Below are 21,121 nucleotides of genomic sequence, written 5' to 3'. Positions count from 1 at the left end.
GTTTCTGTTAACTCCACTGTCAACTATATGAAGTAATTAAAACAAAAATGACTGGATTGTACTAACTGTGACAAATGAGGAACATAAAAAGAAATAAAATTTAATATGTGAAAAGCCAGATGTTTGGATATTGGCACCCAGCTCATGGGAAACGCACCAGAGCCAAAGCCAAGCTGGACCATTTAGATTTGTTCTGTGCGATAACCCCATTAGCGCTCACCTTCTGAGCCTCGGCTAAAACGCCGCCACGAGCATGCTGTCCCGTCGCCAGCTGGGGGAGGATGCCGGTCGTGGGCCTGCAGTGTTTCCAGTTGGACCCGGGTAAAAGATGCACAGTGGTGAAGACTACATCTCTGCTTCCTCTCCTGAACGGTTCTTCCCTCGACTCCTTGGCCCACGCTGCTCTGCAACCCTCGGTCACTTCCCTCTGCTTGGGTTTGATTGATGAGTGGCCATTTCCCCTCCTGTCCGGCCCCTTTGCAGGCTGGACTACAAATGCTAAATTGCGTAACGGTCCATCTCCCTCATCTTTGTTTGGTCTTCCCTTAAATTGTTCTTCTTCCTCTGCGTTCAAGTTTCCTTCAACCTTTTCCTGGTCCGGAGAGGCTTTGGGCCTCTTCAGACTTTCCAGCAGCTTGCGATGAACCCGTGTTGAGGCCTGCCGAGAGGACAGACAATATTTATTTAGGTTATTCCTATTGAGACAAAGTCAAAGCATATTGATCGGCAGACAGACAACCAATTGAGTCGACATTACTCACTGTGGCTCAGTGAAAGTGATCCTTTCAGGGCAGATGATGCATTACAGAAACGTGTTTTACACCATCAGGAGTGTAAAAGTTTCAAATAATAAACTTAAGGGTGAGTTTTGGGAAGTTACCAGTTTCCTGTCCCTGTTCAGATCAGAGAGGTGGGATGAAGGGTAGTGTTTGACCTCCAGAGAAAATACTAGTTATGTTCTTTGTTCTGTATCACTAGTGTTAGCCACTGGTGAGCTAGCATCAGAGCGCTGTATTGTCACCAAGGCTGAACCGGCGGATGAAGTTCAGTCAGGAGAGATCACAGAGCAGCGCTAAGAAACAAACAACCTTCAGCATGGATGTGCTTAAAGGTTCCCGTTATCACAATTTCCCATCCTACTTTAATGCAACACCTGAGTTTATCTTCCTTTACTAAGAAATCATGACCCTAGAAATTGGATCCGTCAATAACTTTTGGTGCGGGAAAATAAAAAAAAAAAGCTTTTCCACAGGAGTCAGCATTTCCTGTTCCAATGGGTGGGTACCTTCAAAAATGAATCACCTCTTCCCATCCATTGACTATTTCTGACAAAAGCTTCCTGTAAATCTGCCGCAGCTGCCTTCAGGGTTCCTGTATTGTTAAATAATGTGAAAAGAAAGTTGTGGATCCACTCACTTTGTTAGGGTCGACTGATATTTTATGGAATCTCAAGTGTACCCGGTTCCATTGTAATCTCTTTCTTGAACTACATTTCCCTCTATACCTCAGCGTGTGTGTCGCATGCCTACAGTCGGAGAGCAGAACCCTGGTCAATGGGAAATAAATAACATCATTTAGAAGTTTGAGTCCAATGAAGCAGCGGAGCTGCAGCAGCAGATGTTACGGCACAGGCTTAAGGCAAGAGAAGAGCTGCATCAAACTGCACCACAACATTTGACCCCATTTAAAAACTTTGTACCAATTAGAGAGTTCTGGCTGTAAATAATTTAAAAGAGCGTTCTCAGTGAAAATACAGCAATTTTTTTTTTTTTTTTTACAGGCATGCACATTGCGGAAATGTGCAAGCACCAGGGCATGGTCTGATGCATTAACCTATGAACATGCGTACATGGGTGTGATCGTGCAAACACACACACACACACGCACACATACACACACATACACACACACACACACACACAAAAAGATTTCACCATGCACTGGAAAGAGACTTCTTAATGAAGCTTTCCCCAAGTGAAAGTAGAGCAGAAATACATACTGGCCCATTTCTGCCTTCAGTTCACCCTCCTTTCCTCTCCATCCTTACTCTCTCTCTCTCTCTCTCTCTCTCTCTCTCTCTCTCTCTCTCTCTCTCTCTCTCTCTCTCTCTCCACCTTCTGCACATCATTTGTTTTATTCATGTTTCGTTGTCTTTCTCTGTTGTCTCAGCGAGTTAAATCACAACCCCTAATTTATGGCTACAGGCGAAGACAATTCTACAAACAAACCGACTGATGAGAGGGGATGACTGAAAACATACGCGCCGAGCTCCGTGTGTAAATCTTAAAATGTCTGTTACTGTCTTTTTATCTATGGTTATTTACATAAGAAATGACAACACGCGTAAAATAATGGCTGGGATGCAAAAAAAAAAAGAGAGAGAGAGAAAAAAAAAACTCTGACAGAGAAGGGGGGAGCAAGGGAGATGGGGTAGAAAGAGAGGGAGAGAGTAAATCCACTGACACTGAGAGAGGAGCACTCAGGTGTGGTGAGAGGATTATACAAAACCCTGAGTATGAATGACAGTAAACACCTGAATGACAGAGAGATGGGGAGGTGTGTGTGTGTGTGTGTGTGTATGTGTGTGTGCGTGTGTGTGTGTGTGTGGGTGACAGTTTAGTGGTTCTTGCTGATAGTCTGAGAGGTGAGTGAATATATTTACCTCTTAATGTTTGGAGGGCTGTGCTGTTTGCTCGAGCGTCACTTGTTGTATTGCATCACTCATTACGGATTGATTGTTAGAGCAGGTGTGGGGAAAAAAAAAATTGAAACAATGATCGGAAAAAATAAAATAAAAAAAGGATTTGTGGAGCAAACAAACGGAAAAGGAGGATGTCAGCCGTGCAGGAGGCGAGCGTAGAATAAGGGAAAGATATCAATCAGGGGAGATCCACTGTGAGAGTTAGGGAGCTATTAAGTTAGCAGCAGTCTCAGATTGAGCTGCGCCGGTGTAGAAGTGAGTCAATAAAAAAAAAAAAGGGGGGGGGGTGCTGGTGAAGAAAGAAGAGTTATGTTGATCTTACCTTCGGTGTGTTTTCCTTCTCTGTGTGCCCAGGATTGCTGACAAGGTCTCTGAAGCGAGCTCCAGTTTCTGCTCCAGCACCTACTTGGTTCTTACCACTCTCTGAAAGACAAACACACCTCTCAGCACCCACAATCAACACATTAATGCCCCACCACCACCACCACCACCCCTCCGCCTCCTTGTTTCTAACCCCTGGTTCTTTCTGTCGTGACTTTCCTGTCGCCACTTTGTACAATTTAAACATTTAAAGACAGACAGTGCTGATTTGCGCTGCTTATGTAACGCCAGACCTCCAACGCAATAATGTTACACTGAAATATCAACACAACCCGGATGATTTTCCACAACTTGTGCAGTTATGTTAGATAAAAAGCTTTTCTTTTTTTCCCTTGCAAACCATTAGCAGGAGTGCCAACGCACCCCCCCCCCCGCTCTTGTGGAATGCTCAAATGTGTTTTTAACCTTTGGCTTACAGTTAAATTCAGAAGAGAGCGATGCATGTCGATTCCTAGATCTGCTCTTAGTGAAATCCCTCACCTCTTGAGCTGCATCGCCGTATAGCTCCGACTCTACATGAAGCGTGACCCCGTTTCCCCCACGGCGACCCCCCACCTCCTCCCTCCTTCGCCTCACAGCCTTGGAAGATAGAGGAGCGCAGGGGGAAAGGCATGCCAAGGCAGTAGACACTTTTAAGCAAAGATTAAAGGTTTTTCTTTTTAATCAGTCATTTGGCAGCGATGTTAGCATTTCACCCTGGTGCGGCTAAGGATCAATTTTTAATGCTGGTGTGCAGAGAGCAGACAGGGTGATTGGCAAGAGAGAAGCTATTTACAAAGGATCTATTTACAAATTTTTTTCCATAGAAATATGCAGAGGGCACAATTGACATCTCTTACAGAATTTTAAATGAGCCCTCTGCCTTTTTTCACTTTGTCATGAGGCACGACCTCTGAGAGCCCCTGATGATCACTGCTCTGTGTGTATGTGTGTGTGTGTGTGTGTAGAAGAGCACACGCGTGTGCATTCAGTCACATGTGCATTACATGTAAGAATAATAATAAATCTACACTTCTCCCTTATGCTGCACTCTGTCATTCTTCTGGGTAACTAGGTCAATCAACCGCGGTGTAAACACACCATAAAATTCCACCGAGATCACGCTAATAACAATGACTGCTTCTAAATCTCTTTTTAAATCTGCATCCAAATAACTAACTAACTAACTAACTAACTAACTAACTAACTAACTAACTAACTAACTAACTAACTAACTAACTAACTAACTAAACTATCCATCTATCTATTTACCTACAGTATCCATCCATCCATCCATCCATCCATCCATTCATCCATTCATTCATTCATTCATTCATTCATTCGTTCATTCATTCATTCATTCATTCATTTCATCCATCCATCCATCCATCTATCCGGCAGACCTGTGAACTACAAGGCAGATAAGCGACTGTACATGAGCCGATTGTGATTGTCTCGTTCAACAGACGGATGAACGGATGGATGGATGGATGGATGGATGGACAAATGAAGCGTGATTTAAAAACTAAAACCTTCCAGAGGGGTATGCCACAGACTGCACAAAGCAAAGCAGACAAGTGAAATATTCATATCCACACAAGTTCATGTTTGGACCTGATAATAATGTCAACTCACGTAACCGTCTTCACATCCATCCATGAATCAATCCATATATCCATCCATCCATTACCCGACTGTCCATTCATCCATTATCAAACCATCCATTCACTCTCACAGTCAACTGGCCGTCCAGCCGGCCAACCCACACACCATTGATCCAATGATTGACCCTACACTGGGCGGATCAATACTCCCTTCAGTGGTACCATTGTAAGCACTTCGGCACAATAGCCGGCCGTTGTCAGTGCAGTTCATTTCCAAGGTGGCAATGCTGTTGAGGGTTCTAACAATCACATCGAAGAGGAACGAGGGGGCAGCAACATATGTACGCAACAAACTGTACAACGCATCCATCAAATTTACAACCCTTAGATGCTCCAGATGGACATGCATGGTGATACCGACACACTACATTTAGAGATGAAACCTCACCTCCACCTCCACCTCTGATGGCTCTAATAATAACATTCCGCCTACATAATGCAGTATTTTCTTATTTCTAATATCAGCAGTTGCAGTACTCCTGAAGCGACATTAACCTGAAGGAGCAGCAGGATAGGGCACAGTCGTGTTCAGTGTATCACTGTGGAGCCTATTGTGTCTTGGTTTGCATAAAGAAATCTTGTTGGGTTAGAGCCGGGGCTGGGTCTTGGCATTAAATGACTGGGACTCTGACAAGTCTCAGAGTTCTGTCACTGCGGTTCACAGGTCTTGTTAGCCAAGGTGTGGGCAGGGGTGGAAATGACTGTGTGTGTGTGTTTGTGTGTGTGTGTGTGTGTGTGTGTGTGTGTGTGTGTGTGTGTGTGTGTGTGTGTGTGTGTGTGTGTGAGGTGAGCATTAGACAGCGCTCCTACCTCCACCTCCTCACCTGACACCGGCAATAAAACTAAACAGGCCAAGGTGCTGTGCTGTGTGTGCGAGCGAGTGTGTCTGTGTGGGGGGTAATGGGGTGGGAATGGGGGGTGATGTGGGGGGGAGAATGGGGGCATGTGTGCTGCAGGGTTGTTGCTGCTGTCACCAATTTGCCGGGGCCTCCAGACGGGAGAAGGAGCAAGGTGACGGAGCTGTGGCTTGATAAACACAGAAGCCCTGCTTCGATTTCCTTTCCAGTCCACTTTGGAAACACATGGCTCTTCCTGGGCACTCTTGGCCCGGGAAAAAGAAGGAGGAGGTGAAGGAGGAGTAGTAGGAGGAGGAGGAGTAGGGGGAATGTGGAGATGGAGAAAAAGAAGGAGAGCCACATAGTGATGAGCGCGCAATGAGGAAGATCGCAGTCAGTGGGAAAGTTGATGGAGGTGAAGTCGAGTATGTGTTAAGATTGGAGGGGGTAGAAATAGGTGACAGGCCTGGTGGGATTAGGTGCACTGGTTTCCTAAGAAATGACAGAACTATATTTCTGTAGACTGAAAAAAAAAAAGACAGATGGGAAAAGCAGATCGTGATGAGAAATCTGAGTGACCTCAAAAACAATCTGCATTAAGGTAAAAACCGAAATATACGACCTATCGCATCCTTTTCCTAGCAACACTTCTCTCACCTCCATCTCACCTCGTTCCCCTTTTTGCTCGGAAACAACTTGAAGCGCTCCCGCCTTTTAACCGACATCAGAAGTTTTTAAAGAGCAGCTCTGGTTTCAGGAGCAGGAGAGCATCAGTGAAGGAGGTGAGGCACCAAAACTCCCCTCTGCCCCCCTAGAGAGTTAAGGAGATCAGATTTTTTTTTTTTTTTACCCCCTCCACCAAACTGCTCCTCTCTTCCATGCCTTAATGCCAACATAAGAGGACAAGTGTGGGCTCTAAGCACCAGTGATCAAACACGAGCGGCTGCTGGGTGCGCTCGGCTCAGGACGGTTGGCCTAATAGGATTGGAAGCCCCCAGGTGAGCCAAAGGACACCTCCAATCATCGTGATTAGCCAAGGGCTAAGCAGCGTTGCTAGCTGAGTGATGTACGGTGCTAAAAGGATCACACGTGTGTTGGTGAATACGAGTAAGTCATGGTTGTGCGGTGCCACGGTTGGCGGTGCGTGTCGAAGTCTTGCGTGGGATTGATGGAGTTTAAAGTTGACATTTTAATGCGATGGTGAGATTCTGACTCTTTGCTAATCATTATTAAGTTAAGCGTTTGATGGGTGGGGAGCGGTGGAATAATCTCTTTTTTTGCTGATTATAAAAACTGCATCTGTACACATGCATGTTTACACAAAGTGCATTCGCATGCATGTAAATGCATCGCTACACAAATGTGAACTCAACATGCGTCGATAGCCCCCCCACACACACACACAGACAAACACACACATACAGTATGTAGCCTAGATACGACAACTAGATACGAGAGGCCTTTATAAACTCATCACACCCAAAATACAATTACCAAATAGCGAGCTCATCACTGACTAAGCAAAAGTCATCCAGCGTGTAAAACACACAACATAATTAGCACACATCATGATGCTGTGTCCTACTGTGCATTAACGACGCTTCCCTCTGAAGTAAATTATGGTTTGATGAGTGAGAAAGTGAGCGAGGAGGGGCTTCGAGGAGGAGCAACACATCATTTAGAGAATGGGAAGAAGACAAGCCAGCGCCGAGGGGGAAAAGGGGCGAGGAAGAGGATCTGGAACCTGAATCCAGACGATTTACATTTTGTGGAACACCTCTCTCAGTTCCCCCCAAAGTACTGAATTCAATTCACTGAATTCACACAGCACTAATTCACAACACACTGTTAGTCACTGTAAGGGGGGGGGGGGGGGGCAGTGGCTCATCCCACCAGGTCTTAGGCTGGGGACTAGAGGGTGGTCAGTTCAAGTGTGTGAACGCTCGTGACTTCACCTCATCACGGATGTTTGGTAGACAGTCACGTGATACCGTACGCACATTCTATTGGCCGACGGCATCCGGAAATGCGCTCCGTTCCATGAGTCTCGGACTTACATGAGACACAAAAGTGCTTTAAACAGTTGATAAGAGTGTGGGAAAAGTTAATACAGATAGAAGGTGGTTTAATATCAGTATGGAGAGGGTCATAGACGTTTAAATTACGTTTCAATTCAATTTTTAAAAAATATACAGTATATATATATATGTGTGTGTCTGTGTGAGATTATTACAGTGGAATAAAGTAAACCCTCTGTTATTATGATTATTACTATTATTATTATATTGATCCATGACTCATAGTGGACGTCGCTCTTCTTTGACCGTGAGAGAAGAGAAACTGCGAGATGAAGTTTTAGGGATGGATGAGACAGGACTCACTTGTGAGAGCCATCATATGCCAGGCACCACAGGCCACATCACAGACCTGCAGAGCATGAAAACATTAGATTTTAAAAGAGCGGAGATATCAGATGACAGCATTTCTTACTATTTCAATTCAAATTGATTTTGATGTTGTTTAACAAGTTGCTCTTATTTGACTAACATATCCCGATACCTCTCTGGGATCTTTGGTTTTTGGAGTAATAGAATCCCTGTTGGATTTATTTTTGATGATAAACCAATGGGACTTCAGCTAAGGAGAGAAACATTGTTCAGATTGCCTGCTTTTTTTGGGGACGACTTTTTGCCCTCCTTCACCTCGAATATGACAATTTCACCTGATGCAGCAGCACTAATTGGGGTGTGTTCACGAGTGCTAGTGTATTACAGTTCACACTCATCTCTCAGCCACGATTTACTGCAGACCTCTGAAGAATTTATGTCCATCCAGCTAAAACACAGAACATTTCTCCAGTCTTTCTCATGCATACCTCTCTGCCTGCCAGGGGAACAACCTGGGGGGTCCAGAGCCTTTTGGGGGCTGGTTGATCATTGACCCGGGATAAACAGGGGATGCGACCCCAGAGAAGCAGCTTTCCTCCTGCTGGTGACACGAGGAAAAAAAAAAAGTGGTGAAATGCTCAAATTGACACATCAGAAATGAATCTCTTTTAATATTTTACAAGAAAACCATTATCTCAAAATATTTCTGACCCTCTCTAAACTTATGTGACATTGTGATCATAAGGCTGGTGACATGTTGTCGTCACGTTGACCCCAGCCAATCACAGATTAGCTCGCTCCTGAACCTTTCGACTCCGATTTCTTTCAAAAACCCCAAAATAAACACACACCCCAAATGAGAAACGGTTTAATCGAACTGAGGATTACATCCTGTCAGTTTGGTTTAGTATCGAGGAGGGACTCGGCGCTGCATCGAGACGGTGGCCCCTACCACCCCCCACCACGGTGAACACACTCACCTGTCGGCACGTCTCATTGAGCAGATTGAGGGCATTCTTATTCGCCACTTATCAAAGACACACTGTATGCGCTGGTATACAGCAAACACTCAAGCATCCTCTCACTCACGCTACCTCAGTCGGCCTATTTAAACCTGCCACTAATAAATTTATATTTACTGCCTGCGTTGAGGACTTTTAAATTATGGTCTACAATAAACCTGGCACACACATCTCAAAAGCTCTTTCAGGGGGATGTTAAAGCAATATAGCAAGCAATTTTCCAAAGTGGATTACAAATTTCACATCCAGGTTTTATTGCACATTACGATAACTTAACCACATCTAAATGTTCTGCATAAATGGGAAATATGCGCTGCTTAATATGCTATTTTTCATTTTTTAAGAAGCGCTTGGCAAACCCTGCCGAGCGAGGGAGCACGCTGGTTTGTGTGGTGGGGGAGTCAATAATCTTTATGAGGTGGATTTTAATTACAAGGAGATAACTGAGTATCCTCCTCACGGCAAGCCTCTATCAATCTCTATTCTGCATCAAGCTGTACATAGCTGTGGCGTGCTCACACACACACTCACACACACACACACACACACACACACACACACACACACACACACACACCTACTGGCACACACATACGCAAACACAGATACCCTTTCAGACATGATTGATCAATCAATCAGTAATGTATTATTTTCATCTCAGCAATGAAAACCTTATAAAAGCATATGAGGCAAGGGTCCGTGGGTGTCATTTTAGCACGCACAAACACACACGCTTACACACTTACATTTGCAGGTGTACTCACATGCTGAACACACACACACACACACACACACACACCTGAACGCAGACGCTGGCAGGGTAATCCAGCTAAAAAAGGTTAAGGCTGATGTTTTCCCGAAGAACGACAGTCTGTGAAAGGTCAGATCAATCATGTGCTAAGCATGCCTCGTAAGCAATCCATAAAGAGCTTGTTTTAAATAATAACATTTTGTAGATCACCTAAAGACATAACGGTACCACCGGCGGGCAGGGCCTCGCTTGCCAAAGTCTCAGACGCGCCAAGAATTCAAATGGGACTAAACTTAATATGTCGACTGCAGTTCATTTAATGAAACGGTGGCATTTCTAGCGGAAACCCCCCCCCCCACATGCACAGAGCCAGCAGACGTCTCCGTCGAACAATAGGCAATTCTTTTAAACAGAATATTGCAGCACAGCAGTAAATGTGCAATGGTCTCGAAACAAGCACAGCGCCTTTTCTTTTTAAGTGGCCGGTGTTACATTTTGTAGTGTAACCACCTTAATTCCATCTGTCTGGCAGAAAGCAAGCAGCAATTGAAGGAGAAGCAGTCGCCTGACACTTTCTAATGTTGTAAATGTATTAGAGCGAGTTTGGTGACAGTTCGGCGGCTCTCTGTAGATCACAGGGGAGGCGAATCGGATAATGCAAAGTCAGAGAATAGAAAGAAGACGGTAAAAGAAAGGGACTAGCTGAATACCGGTTCTTTTTTTTAAATCTAGTCGGCTGTGAGTTGATAAAATTACGGAAAAGAGAATGAATGACGTTGGGAGAGGGAGAGACGGTCTGCCTCCTTATCCCTCTGTCTTATTAATAACAAACTAGCTACAGGGATCGTCTGAAATCCGAGCAGTGTAGTTTAGGGGATAGCTGGTTGAACAACAAATCAATCCATTATGTACATCATCCATCACATAACACTACTGGGTGCAGTATTGCACAATTTCGCATGCTTTAAGAGATATCGGGAGCTAATGAGGTTGAATTTGTGCTCCGAGTGTTGTCATTTGAGGACACTGAATCCTTGTAGTGTTAATTAAAACTCAATGAAATGATGTAGATGAAAAATTTGCATGGCTGAAAGCAACAGTGAGGATTACTGTTGGGAAAATACGGGTTTCAAGTTAAAAAGTTGTTATTATATTAAGTGGAGCGAAGAAAATCCTGAAGGATTTGAAAAAAAAAATAGATATATAGTTATTTAGAGATAACAACAGTGATATTCAGACATTTGACAGCTTGATTCAAGCTGTGTTCGTTAGTTGTGTGAAACATATTTAGGCCACAATGGTACGGATGAAGGGAAGTGTCTCTATGGCGACGGATGGATGCTTTACTCACCTGTGGCTGCTGCACTGTAGCTGTCCCCCGCTTTAACCTGCGTGACCTCCCCCAGCTGAGAGCAGCTGAGGAGACAAGGAGCCGAGATGTGAATCCTGTCCTCTCCAAATCCGAGCTGCCCCTGCCGGCAAAATAATGACACGGCGTCAGCCACAGGATTAAATAAAAGTTTAATCCCAATCATTTTATTTTTTCCTACATGGAGGAGTTAAATAAAGACACACGCCTAAGTGATAATTCAATTTTGGGGGAAGTTCCCATTTTTCTGTGGCACCAGTAGATCCGGTTTATCTTTCATCTCATCTTCCTTCATGCCATTCTACTATTCCTGAATGCAAAAGTGATTTTTTAGATTTGTCAGAGAGGAATTGTGTATCTTCCCCTGAGTAACATAATTTAAGTGCATCTCTGTAAAGCGCTGTTATAACATCTGCTGAGTGAGGTTATATACGACACCGGCAACTGGCAATTCATCTTGTCTCCAATGGCTGTCACTGTGGAGGAAATACTGTTAAAAAGAGGCACAATGCATATTTGTTTCACCAGCCAAAAGTCTACTGTATTTCATGTTTCATTTACCATCAAGCAAAACTACCTGGCAATGCAATCCCTCATCGAAGAGCGAGGTTGTGTAAAACTTTGCTTGGAGAGAGAGAGAGCCTTAAAAACAGCGGAATCTCAAACAGCAAAATAAAATGCTCTCAATTTACATGGACTTTCTTTGTGTTGCAAATGGCGAGGGTGTTCAGTTTGACTTCTCTCAGCTGTCCTGCTTGCTCCTGCAGAGATTAAGGGCTTTCTGCACAGCACCCATGAGCACATGCATGCCCTGGCATATGTTTGAAAGTGAGCACAATATGTGTGGGTTTACATTTGAATCTGTGTGTGTGTGTGTGTGTGTGTGTGTGTGTGTGTGTGTGTGTGGGGTGTGCAGTAATCTGGGTCTTTAATTGCTTATTCGCGTGTGCGCTACTGTGAGGATTTGTAAATGTGTGGCGGCATATGTTCCTGCTGTGTTATGTGTGTGTTTATGTTTTTATAAGTGCGAGTGTTTGTGCTTTCATTGGAGTGTGTGTGTGTGTGTGTGTGTGTGTGTGTGTGTGTGTGTGTGTGTGTGTCAGCTCACTTGCATTCAGATACAGGTAAAATGAGCAGATGTGTCCATACCTGTGACTGCATGTGGTTACACTGTGTGTGTGGGTGTGTGTATACGTGTGTGTGTGTGTGTGTGTGTGTGTGTGTGTGTGTGTGTGTGTGTGTGTGTGTGTGTGTGTGTCTGAGTGAATGAGCAGTGTCAGGTGCTGCTCCATGCTGTGCCAGCTGCATCTGGAGCCATCTGTGTTGGGGCTCAGTGGGAGGGGAGCGGATGACTTTAATGTACTTGAACCCCAGACAGACCTTTTCTCGCAGACACTCGTCGGTATAAAAGCAAGACAACTGGACCCAGTCGAGCTGAACCGGCTGATCTGGGTGGTGAGCAGGAGACAGACGCTTTGGTTACACCGTAACCCCCCGGTCAGACTCGCTGGGGAGCCTCCAGTCAGACACACAAACAGTCAAATCTGTTTGTCTCATTGATAGAATAGTTGTATTTTTAAATTAGGGGGGGTGCTCTCAACTTTTCTCCGGTGTCAGGGTTGTGTTTCTTACTTTCTACACTCTATTGTGTGTCTCCAAAAGTGCACACATCCAAACACAAGTGATGTCTGAAGTGAAGTTTAGCTGCACAACTTTATTCCACTTGTGTTTTTGACATTTATAAGCTCGAGTCTTGAATTTCAAGACTTGGAACTTTGCCTCGCTGTCTCTCATCCTCAATTTATTATTACATAATAAACACAGTAAGATACCCACACCGATACTTAATATTTCACCCACGAAGTTAAGAGCAGCACAATATATGAACATGTGATCCTCTGCCACAGAGGTCTAGTAATGATCTTGCAGAAACAATATGATTAGTGAAGCACAAAATCAATTAATGCAGCAGTGGAATCAATAGGTGTCTCTCAGCATATATGTCCCACAGTTAATTAATAAAGAAAAAGGACATTAAGCGGCGGAGCGTCAGACTGTGTCAATGACTGTCATCATTCACAACATGTGTATGGATGGCATCAGCAGACAGCAGACAGATATAAATGTGAGCGAGGCGTAATACCAAATGCATGCCTGCAATATGTGCGCTCATGCATGTCATCTCACACACACGCACAAAAAAGGCTTTCTTTCCTCTCCTTGTGCACAAAGGGAATCCCGCAGATTTGCGGTATTAATAATGCTCGTTTTACTCTACCGCGGCAGCCCAGGCCGTATTAGCATCAATTTGGAATGGACCCAGAGTTCGATGAGGCCTGAACTGTGTTGGAACCAGGCCCAGGTTTCCACCACCATCAGGCTTATTATTTACCATGCCTGATTTGAGTAACCCTCATCATTACATTATGAACGGGATTGCAGTCGACAGACCAAATCTTATGCCGTACCTCAGACATACATCAACACACAACAAGTGCTCCTCATTGGCCGGAGCATAACAATGCATTCTGTATGAACGATACAGATCAGACCCACAAAAGGCTGCTATTTAATAGATAATATATTTACTACTCTGATGATACAGATAACAGTAGATTTTTACCTCTTAGTTTACATCATGTGAAGCCTGCATACTGATTAACTCAAGAAATGCAGTGAAGTAATATTAATGACTATACCATTGAAACTCACGCACGTAAAAGTGATTATTTACTCCACGGAACACAATATTTGCTTCCCCTCTTTGCTCTGGCACTTTCTACTTCCATTATGCCGTTACCGTATTGATTCTGGCTGTGGCACACGCTCCCTGACATCATTCAAATTCCTTCTCACCTCAATCATGTGATACAGCGCAGCTCGTCCATCTTTTAGTCTCAATAGAAGCCAAACAACGAGATTCCTATCTGTAATGGTATTACCAGCCGTAATGGGGTTAGGACTGCCTCGGTTTACCTTGCTCAGGCAGAGAAAAACTTTATTAGGTTTAAGACCTTTTGCTATTCTACTTTTTCTTCTCCTACTGATACATAAGAACCTTTAAGCCCGAGAGAGAAGGAAGGTATCAGCTTAGTTAAAAAAAAAGTTCAACGCGGCCCCTCGCCTCGCTTCTTTTCCAGTGACAAACAAAGTGTTATCTTTGAAGAGGTGGAACCTTTCTTTATTTTTTTCCCCCGTGTTGACGGGAGTAGTTTTGGTGTGGCACTGTGAGGCTGATTACAGGAGGAGTCTTAATCAGGTGGTGCAGTCTGCTTGGGGCCCCTGGGGCCGAGAGTGTGCTACATCCTGTCAGGCTGCACAGAGAAACAATCAATCATCAGAACAGCTCCGAGACAGAGGAGAGAGGGAGAGGGAAGAGAGAGGGCGAGAAGATAGGAGAGATGGAGGAAGAGGAGAACAAGAGCATGATGAAGGGAGAGAGAGAGGAAAAAGAGACGGTGCCCTTGCTGAGACTAACATCAAGTAATATACTAGATGCAAGAACACCTATGAAAATGCAATGAGGCTAGTTAGACTAGTAGCCACCCGACAACGTGGAAGCCAAGGTGATGTCGAAGCTCATAACGGCTGATGTCTAACATTTTCATTGTTTCCCGTGTCTCTCTAACCTTCACCTACATGTTTGTTTCACGGCCCCGGCGAAGCATCGTCTGCACTGTCATGTTGTAAAAGTGCTCACATTTTGGCCACGGCTTCAAACGATCCCATATATAACAACCAAAGCTGGGAGGAAAGAGAACCAGAGCCAGGGGGGATCAGAGGGATTGAGGCGGGCCTACGTTTAACACTCTCTGGGCTCTGTCTGATGGCGGTGTAATGATGCGGATCTTTAAAGAAGGTCTTAAAAGAAAGGCCAGAACAATACTCGCTGACAGGTGGGATTCTTTATCTGACAGAGGAGGAGAGATATGACAGGGCCAGCAATCACACTTCCACATAGCCTCGCCATACACATACCTTTAGCAATGGATGTTCAAAAGGGCATGTGCATGCATAAAGCAAAGCCAACCGAACAAAGGGGATGTTTCGCTGTGTCCACGCGAAGCAGAGGAGTTGAAATAGATGAAGATCTGATAAAGGTGATTTATGGAATTTAAAAATTTGTGCGTTCTTGGCGAGCCATCAAGGATATTAAGTGCTTGGACACAGATCCCTCCCAAGAACCTTTTAATCCTGATGTTGGAAGAGAAAGTATCCACTTAAAGCATCTCAAAGATAGAAGAGAGACAGAGAAAGAGACAGATAGATAGAGAGAGGAAGAACACTTGTATCTTATGAAGAAAAGCCTGGAGTTCAGTGTTGTTCTAAGTCTGCCTCTGCTGGCAGGGCCAAAAGTGGAAAAATATTTGGCTCACCTCTTGCCCCATCCCCCAGGAAAAGACATTCCCATCATCTGAAAAACAAGAAAAACAGAGAGAACACAGTAAAAAACCAACAGTCTGCAAACAATTCAAGAACAACAACAAATAGAAGCCTGGGGTTAAAATAGAAAAGAGAAAAAAAAAAATCAAAAGTGGAGGGAGAGAAGGGAAATGCGCAGCTGACAAAAGTGGCTCAAGCATCATACATCAAGCACTTGTTACCTCTCCCGGTGCTTGTGATTGCACATGACTGCAAACAAGTCAGTGATAAAAATCTGAAGAAAGATGAGACCAATCGGGCCGGCTTTAAAGATCATCAATCAAGTCCCTGTAAGCTCAGATATTATTAGTTCAAGTAAAGCTGCACTCTTCCATTTTATGGACATCATAAAAGACTTTGGAGGGGTGATGGTGGAGGTGGAGTGGAGGAGATCCCCCAGTGTTTTAACTAGGACTGGGATGGATGTGTTTGGAAAAGCAGACCGGATGGATGGACAGCTCTAATGCAGTAGCGCTAAATGAATCACTCACACTGCACCGGGCTCCCCAGAGGAAGGAATGTGGGCTGGGAGTGTAAGGCCCCCACTTACGACGTTAGAGTGAGTCAAAGTGTACGGTCATGTATGGAAGACGGCGTGTGCATGTAACCTCTCAAAGGCACTTGGCAATGGCATGTATGGACCGCAGGATTCATTAATACATCATCACAACAGCGAAGTTGGGAGTTTACAATTCAGACGCGGACATTCACTTTTTATTAGTTGACTTTTATGCTTTAGCTGCTTATGGAGATTATATTTGTAAAAATGACTTTAATATGGTTATTATCAGTTATTTAAAAAGGTTTTCCCTCCACTCATACTCTTTAAGTTCTATTTTTACAGGATGTCTTCACATGAACTCAGGAAAATGTAGCTTTTAAACGCAGGTTTTTTAATATGGCAAAAATAATGGAATTAAACATCACACCCACACAAAAATGGAAACACGGGTAAATCCGCTCAATTCATTCTAGTCAGTTTCATAAATTCCATACAACTACTAAACAAACTCTCCATTTCTATTTCACTTTTTCCTCATTACTTTTTTTATTCTCACTCTCTAGCCAGCATGAAGACTAGAGCTCACCTTATCCTTAGCACCTCTGCGCGCTGCCTGATTTAAAACAGCTTGCATGTCCATTGAGGTTGGTCTGAATGATGATGATAACGCCAGCTGCCACATAACCCAGGTTCACACATGACCATTTTAAAAAACCAAACCCAATAAGACCAGGTCATACTTTTGGTATCACTTTCAATACTTTTTTCTCCTTCTCCTGCATTTGTGGTTGCAGGGAGCACGGCAAACATGACGACCTCTCGCCTCGTCTTTCTGTCCTTTCTTGGAGACCCTTGTTGGACTTGTTAGGTCGACGCTGGCACCCCAGTGAACAAAAGGACCGCATAGCTCAGAGCTGCCCAGGAATGTCAGCGGGTTCACATTTCACGTGCAGATGCGTGACCCCTGACCCTTTAGTAGGAAGGTGCGCTTTAACCTCGCAGAGAAGCATGGAGGGGGTGGGAGGGGCGACTTAAGGGGACTACGGAGAGGGTTAAAAAAAAAAAAGGCTTGCATCTGCATCTCTCTTCAATGCACCCTGTTAAACTCCACTGATATACCTTATAGAATATCATAATTGTCGATATTCTGAAAACTTGTTGGAGTCGTCTCCTTCATGTGTGATCTGCGACGCGCCCGCTCTCTCTCACCCCCCACTTCGGAACGGATGAAAGCATTAACTTTTAAAGTGCACACTTAAGATTTCTCCCCAAATAATAGGAAAAAAAAGCACATCGGGAGGGGTTATGTAAGGCAAAGTACTGTGAGCTCTGCAAAAGGAAAACCAAAGCTACTGTCATCTGCTCTCTGTAGGCCCAGGCAGGCACAGTTTCAACTCAAGGGCTTCACACTTCTATAACTCGTTCCCCTTCCCTTGCCGCTCTCCCTATCCTAACTCTCTCTACACCCGTTTGCCTCTCCTCCTGTCTCCTTTGCTCTCAATACTGGGAACTTCAAAAGAAGACAAGATCTTGTGCAAAAACATGAAACTTCAAGACTGTTGTTTGTTTTGACCCGGGAGCCCCTTCCTTTACAGACCTCCACCACCAACTTGCAAGTCCTACAAAATATATGAGGAAAAGAGTCCAAATCCAAAACTCCTTTTTTTAAAATTGTTTTTTATTCCTCCCCTGCCCGCTTGTAACCTTTATTCTTCCTTGTGCTACTGTTGTGTAACTTTTGTAGAAATCAGGTTTGGCATATGGCACTACATCTACAAAAATGACCTCAGAAAAGTGATGACAAAGTACAGTCTAAGTTTCTTGCCAAGGAGAGGAGAACAAACTTTTCAAATGCATTTTATATATTCCAACCAAGAAAGTCCAAATAAAAATCAATACTACACACACATTTTTGCACGCACACAATTATGCTTCGGCGCTGACTCATCTAGCCTGACCTCTGTAGGTGTCTGGTGTTGAGGTTTGGAGTTCTAATCTTATTTTAAGACATAAAAAAAACAAAAAAGGACTTCATTTATTGGCAGGTTGCTGTCTCAAGACAAGCTCGGATCTGTCAGAATGGAGAAATAAAGACAACAGAATCTTAAAGTGTGGTGAGAAAACTGATGACAACAAGTTGTCTTGCAGAACAGTTACGCTTGAATTGATACATGGAGGTCAACCTTGGAAAACATATCAAGGTGGAAAACATGACCTGTTATTCACAGACACGCTTTCTCCCACTTTGTCTCATTATTGCATGGAGAATCACATTTTTTACCTTGAGCTCTGAGCTGGACTATTATTCTGTCCTGACGATTTAAAAAAAAATAAACAAGACAAAACATAAAAACCTGCATTTAAAATAGCTTTTGTAACAACATTAATCCGTCATCAAAATCACATCTCATTCACACTCATTATCGACCATTTCTGCTCATCCGAGCCAAATATTTTATTCTGCAAAGACATTAATCTGCCTTCAGGTCAGAGCGTTTAATTGTTTATTTGGTGTGAGTATTCTGCAGTGTGTGCGCATATGTGTGTGTGTGTGTGTGTGTGCTCTGTGTTTAGCAGCTCTGCCCTCTAATAGTTGAGACATCTATAGCATCCACACAAGGCCAGGGGAGCAAGGGAGCAATCCATAGGCCTGCGTAGCCATGGCAACTAAACAAGGAATAGGCTAGATGTCAGGCGAGCATGGCTAAATTACCCATTAGAGAAAGCAGGAAAGGGAAAGGGGGAATACTGGTCAGGGCACAAGAGGCTAATGGGGAGATAAGATGGCCAACATATATACTACACACACACACACACACACACACACACACACACACACACACACACATACACACACACATATACAGATATACACACATAAAAATCCACGGAAAAACAAATGGGGGTCGTCATATTCAGGTGAAAAAGGCGCACTAAAATAGGAAAATACAATTATATGTGGATAAACACTCACTAACAGACACATGTGTCAACACGCTCAAACATACATGCTTATATGCACATACAGGAAAAGCTGTGTGCACGTTAACACACACAGACACACACAAAGGCATGCACGCACACACGCATGCACCCACGCACGCACGCACGCACACACACACACACACACACACACACACACACACACACACACACACACACACTCAAAGGGCACAAAGGGAAGACAAAATGGTTTTAATAAAGATGCCCTCTTGGAGAGGTTTCTTGTGAATGTGAGGGAGATATATTTATAGGAATCCCCCGACGAGATCCTCTCTGCTCAACCTCACACTGGAGTGTATGTGTGTCTGTGTGTGTCTGTGTGTGTGTGTGTGTGTGTGTGTGCACGTAAGAGAAAGAGAGAGAGAATCTTTTATGTCACGCTTCTTCATCCTAATCCTTGCTGCACGACCTACTCCTTGAGTCTATACTAATGAAGAAAAGAATAAAGAATGAATCAGTGTAAGTGTGTGAACCATTGCAGGAGAGCAAAAAGGTGAACGTGGATTGGCCTGGTGGTTCAGTCCTGCTGTGCAAAGATATGCACGCATACACACACACACACACCTTCAAATACCAAACAAGCTCATTTCACACACATACACGAACGCACACACACACAGACACACAGACACACACACACACACACACACACACACACACACACACACACACACACACACACACACACACACACACACACACACATACACACATACACAAACAACCCCTCCACACAGAGTCAGGCAGGCTTTTCCTGACTTTAATGCTGCACATTCATTTGCATGCGCCATAATTAGCGTCAGGCACACAGAGGCTGGTCCTGGGGGAGCTCTGTGATAACCGCTTCCCCTTCTATTAGGGCTCTCATTCCAAGAGTGTCAGACATTGCACATCTTCATTGCGAGGCCTGCAGCGCATTGGCTTAGTGGAGCCTCTCGCCTGCTGTAGCTACTGCCGGAGCATGAGAGGAGGAGAGCGACGACGGTCGGGAAAAGGGGCTGAAGAAAAGGAGGAGGACGCCAGACCCCGCTGAAAAGGGGAGGAGGAGACAAAATGAGGACCAAGACATGTAGAAAGAGAGATAGAAAGGGAATGAGAGGATAAGTTTGGGAGACAAAGAGGAAGGGAGAGAGAGACAATAAGAGGTAACGAATTGCAAAGGCAGTTGCACATTGTGCAGCAGACAGACAGACGGGCTGGACAGAGGTAATGAATGCAGTTATTAAATTGTTTCAGCTGCAAAGAGGTCTATTCTTATGCCATTATAAAGAGAACAATTTATCCCCACTGATCGGCCCTGTCTCCTTTCTCCTCGCTCACTTTGATCTGCCAGCATATTGCCTTGATGTGTCCTATTCAATAGCGAATCTGGGGCAATTTTAATGCTTTTGTACCTCGCCACCGCTCCACTTCTCCCTCCCTGTTTAAAAATAGCTGTTAATTATAAGTGCAGTTTAAATGTCTCTAGTGACCCAGAAATGCAGGTTGGAGTGAGAGAAAGGGATTGAGCATCTCCAACTTTAAAAAGAGCGAAACACTATTTCTTTCCCTCTTTATCGTGGTTTCCTCAATCTCTCTTTTCTCCTCTCATCCCCTCCTCCCGCTACTTTGTCTCTTCCGTTCACTTCCCCATCTGATTCTGCTTTTTCCTTTCCTTTAGTGTTCCTCCACATTTCTTTTTCTCCATCCTCTCACTTTCTCTCGCTCCTCTGTGGCGTTCTTATTCGGCTCTTTGGGAGCGAGCGGGGCCTAGAGGATGGGGGATTCAGCTCTTTCTCTCCAACACACCAGAGAACTGCAGCAAGGCGTCGGAGACCATGCCTGCGAAAGTGCTTCAGTCTGCAGATTGTGTGTGCGTCACATCAAGTCTTTGTATCTCTCTCATGAACTTCCTCTTCTTATGCAGCGGCGGGAGTGGGATGTTGAAAGGAAAAGGCATGTGAAGGTGCGCTAGGTAGCGCGGCATGAGGCAGAGGCACTGAGTATACCTGTGGGGAAGAGAAGGGGCTGTGCAGGGACCTGAGGTGTGCACCTGGGGGGTGCAGTGTTATAAATAAAGCATTAGCCTCTTGAAGGGAACAGAGATGTGAAGGGCTGTCTCTGC

General features: G+C 44.3%; 1 protein-coding gene across 1 annotated transcript in view; it reads right to left on the bottom strand.

The window, feature by feature from the left end:
- LOC137592789 (uncharacterized) overlaps positions 1-21,121 on the bottom strand; it is a 268,825-nt gene that overhangs the window by 2,639 nt on the left and 245,065 nt on the right. Inside the window, exons 8-13 of the mRNA XM_068311193.1 lie at positions 15,467-15,504; positions 11,073-11,193; positions 8,437-8,549; positions 7,943-7,988; positions 3,024-3,124; positions 221-658 (exon numbers count right to left, since the gene is read on the bottom strand). Of these exons, the coding sequence (XP_068167294.1) occupies positions 221-658; positions 3,024-3,124; positions 7,943-7,988; positions 8,437-8,549; positions 11,073-11,193; positions 15,467-15,504 (857 nt within the window). The remainder of the gene's footprint in view (positions 1-220; positions 659-3,023; positions 3,125-7,942; positions 7,989-8,436; positions 8,550-11,072; positions 11,194-15,466; positions 15,505-21,121) is intronic.

This window comes from Antennarius striatus, chromosome 3, assembly GCF_040054535.1.
Source record: "Antennarius striatus isolate MH-2024 chromosome 3, ASM4005453v1, whole genome shotgun sequence".
Lineage (NCBI taxonomy): Eukaryota > Metazoa > Chordata > Actinopteri > Lophiiformes > Antennariidae > Antennarius > Antennarius striatus.
Note: the sequence above shows the minus strand (reverse complement) of the source record. Positions and strands in the feature narration are given on the sequence as shown.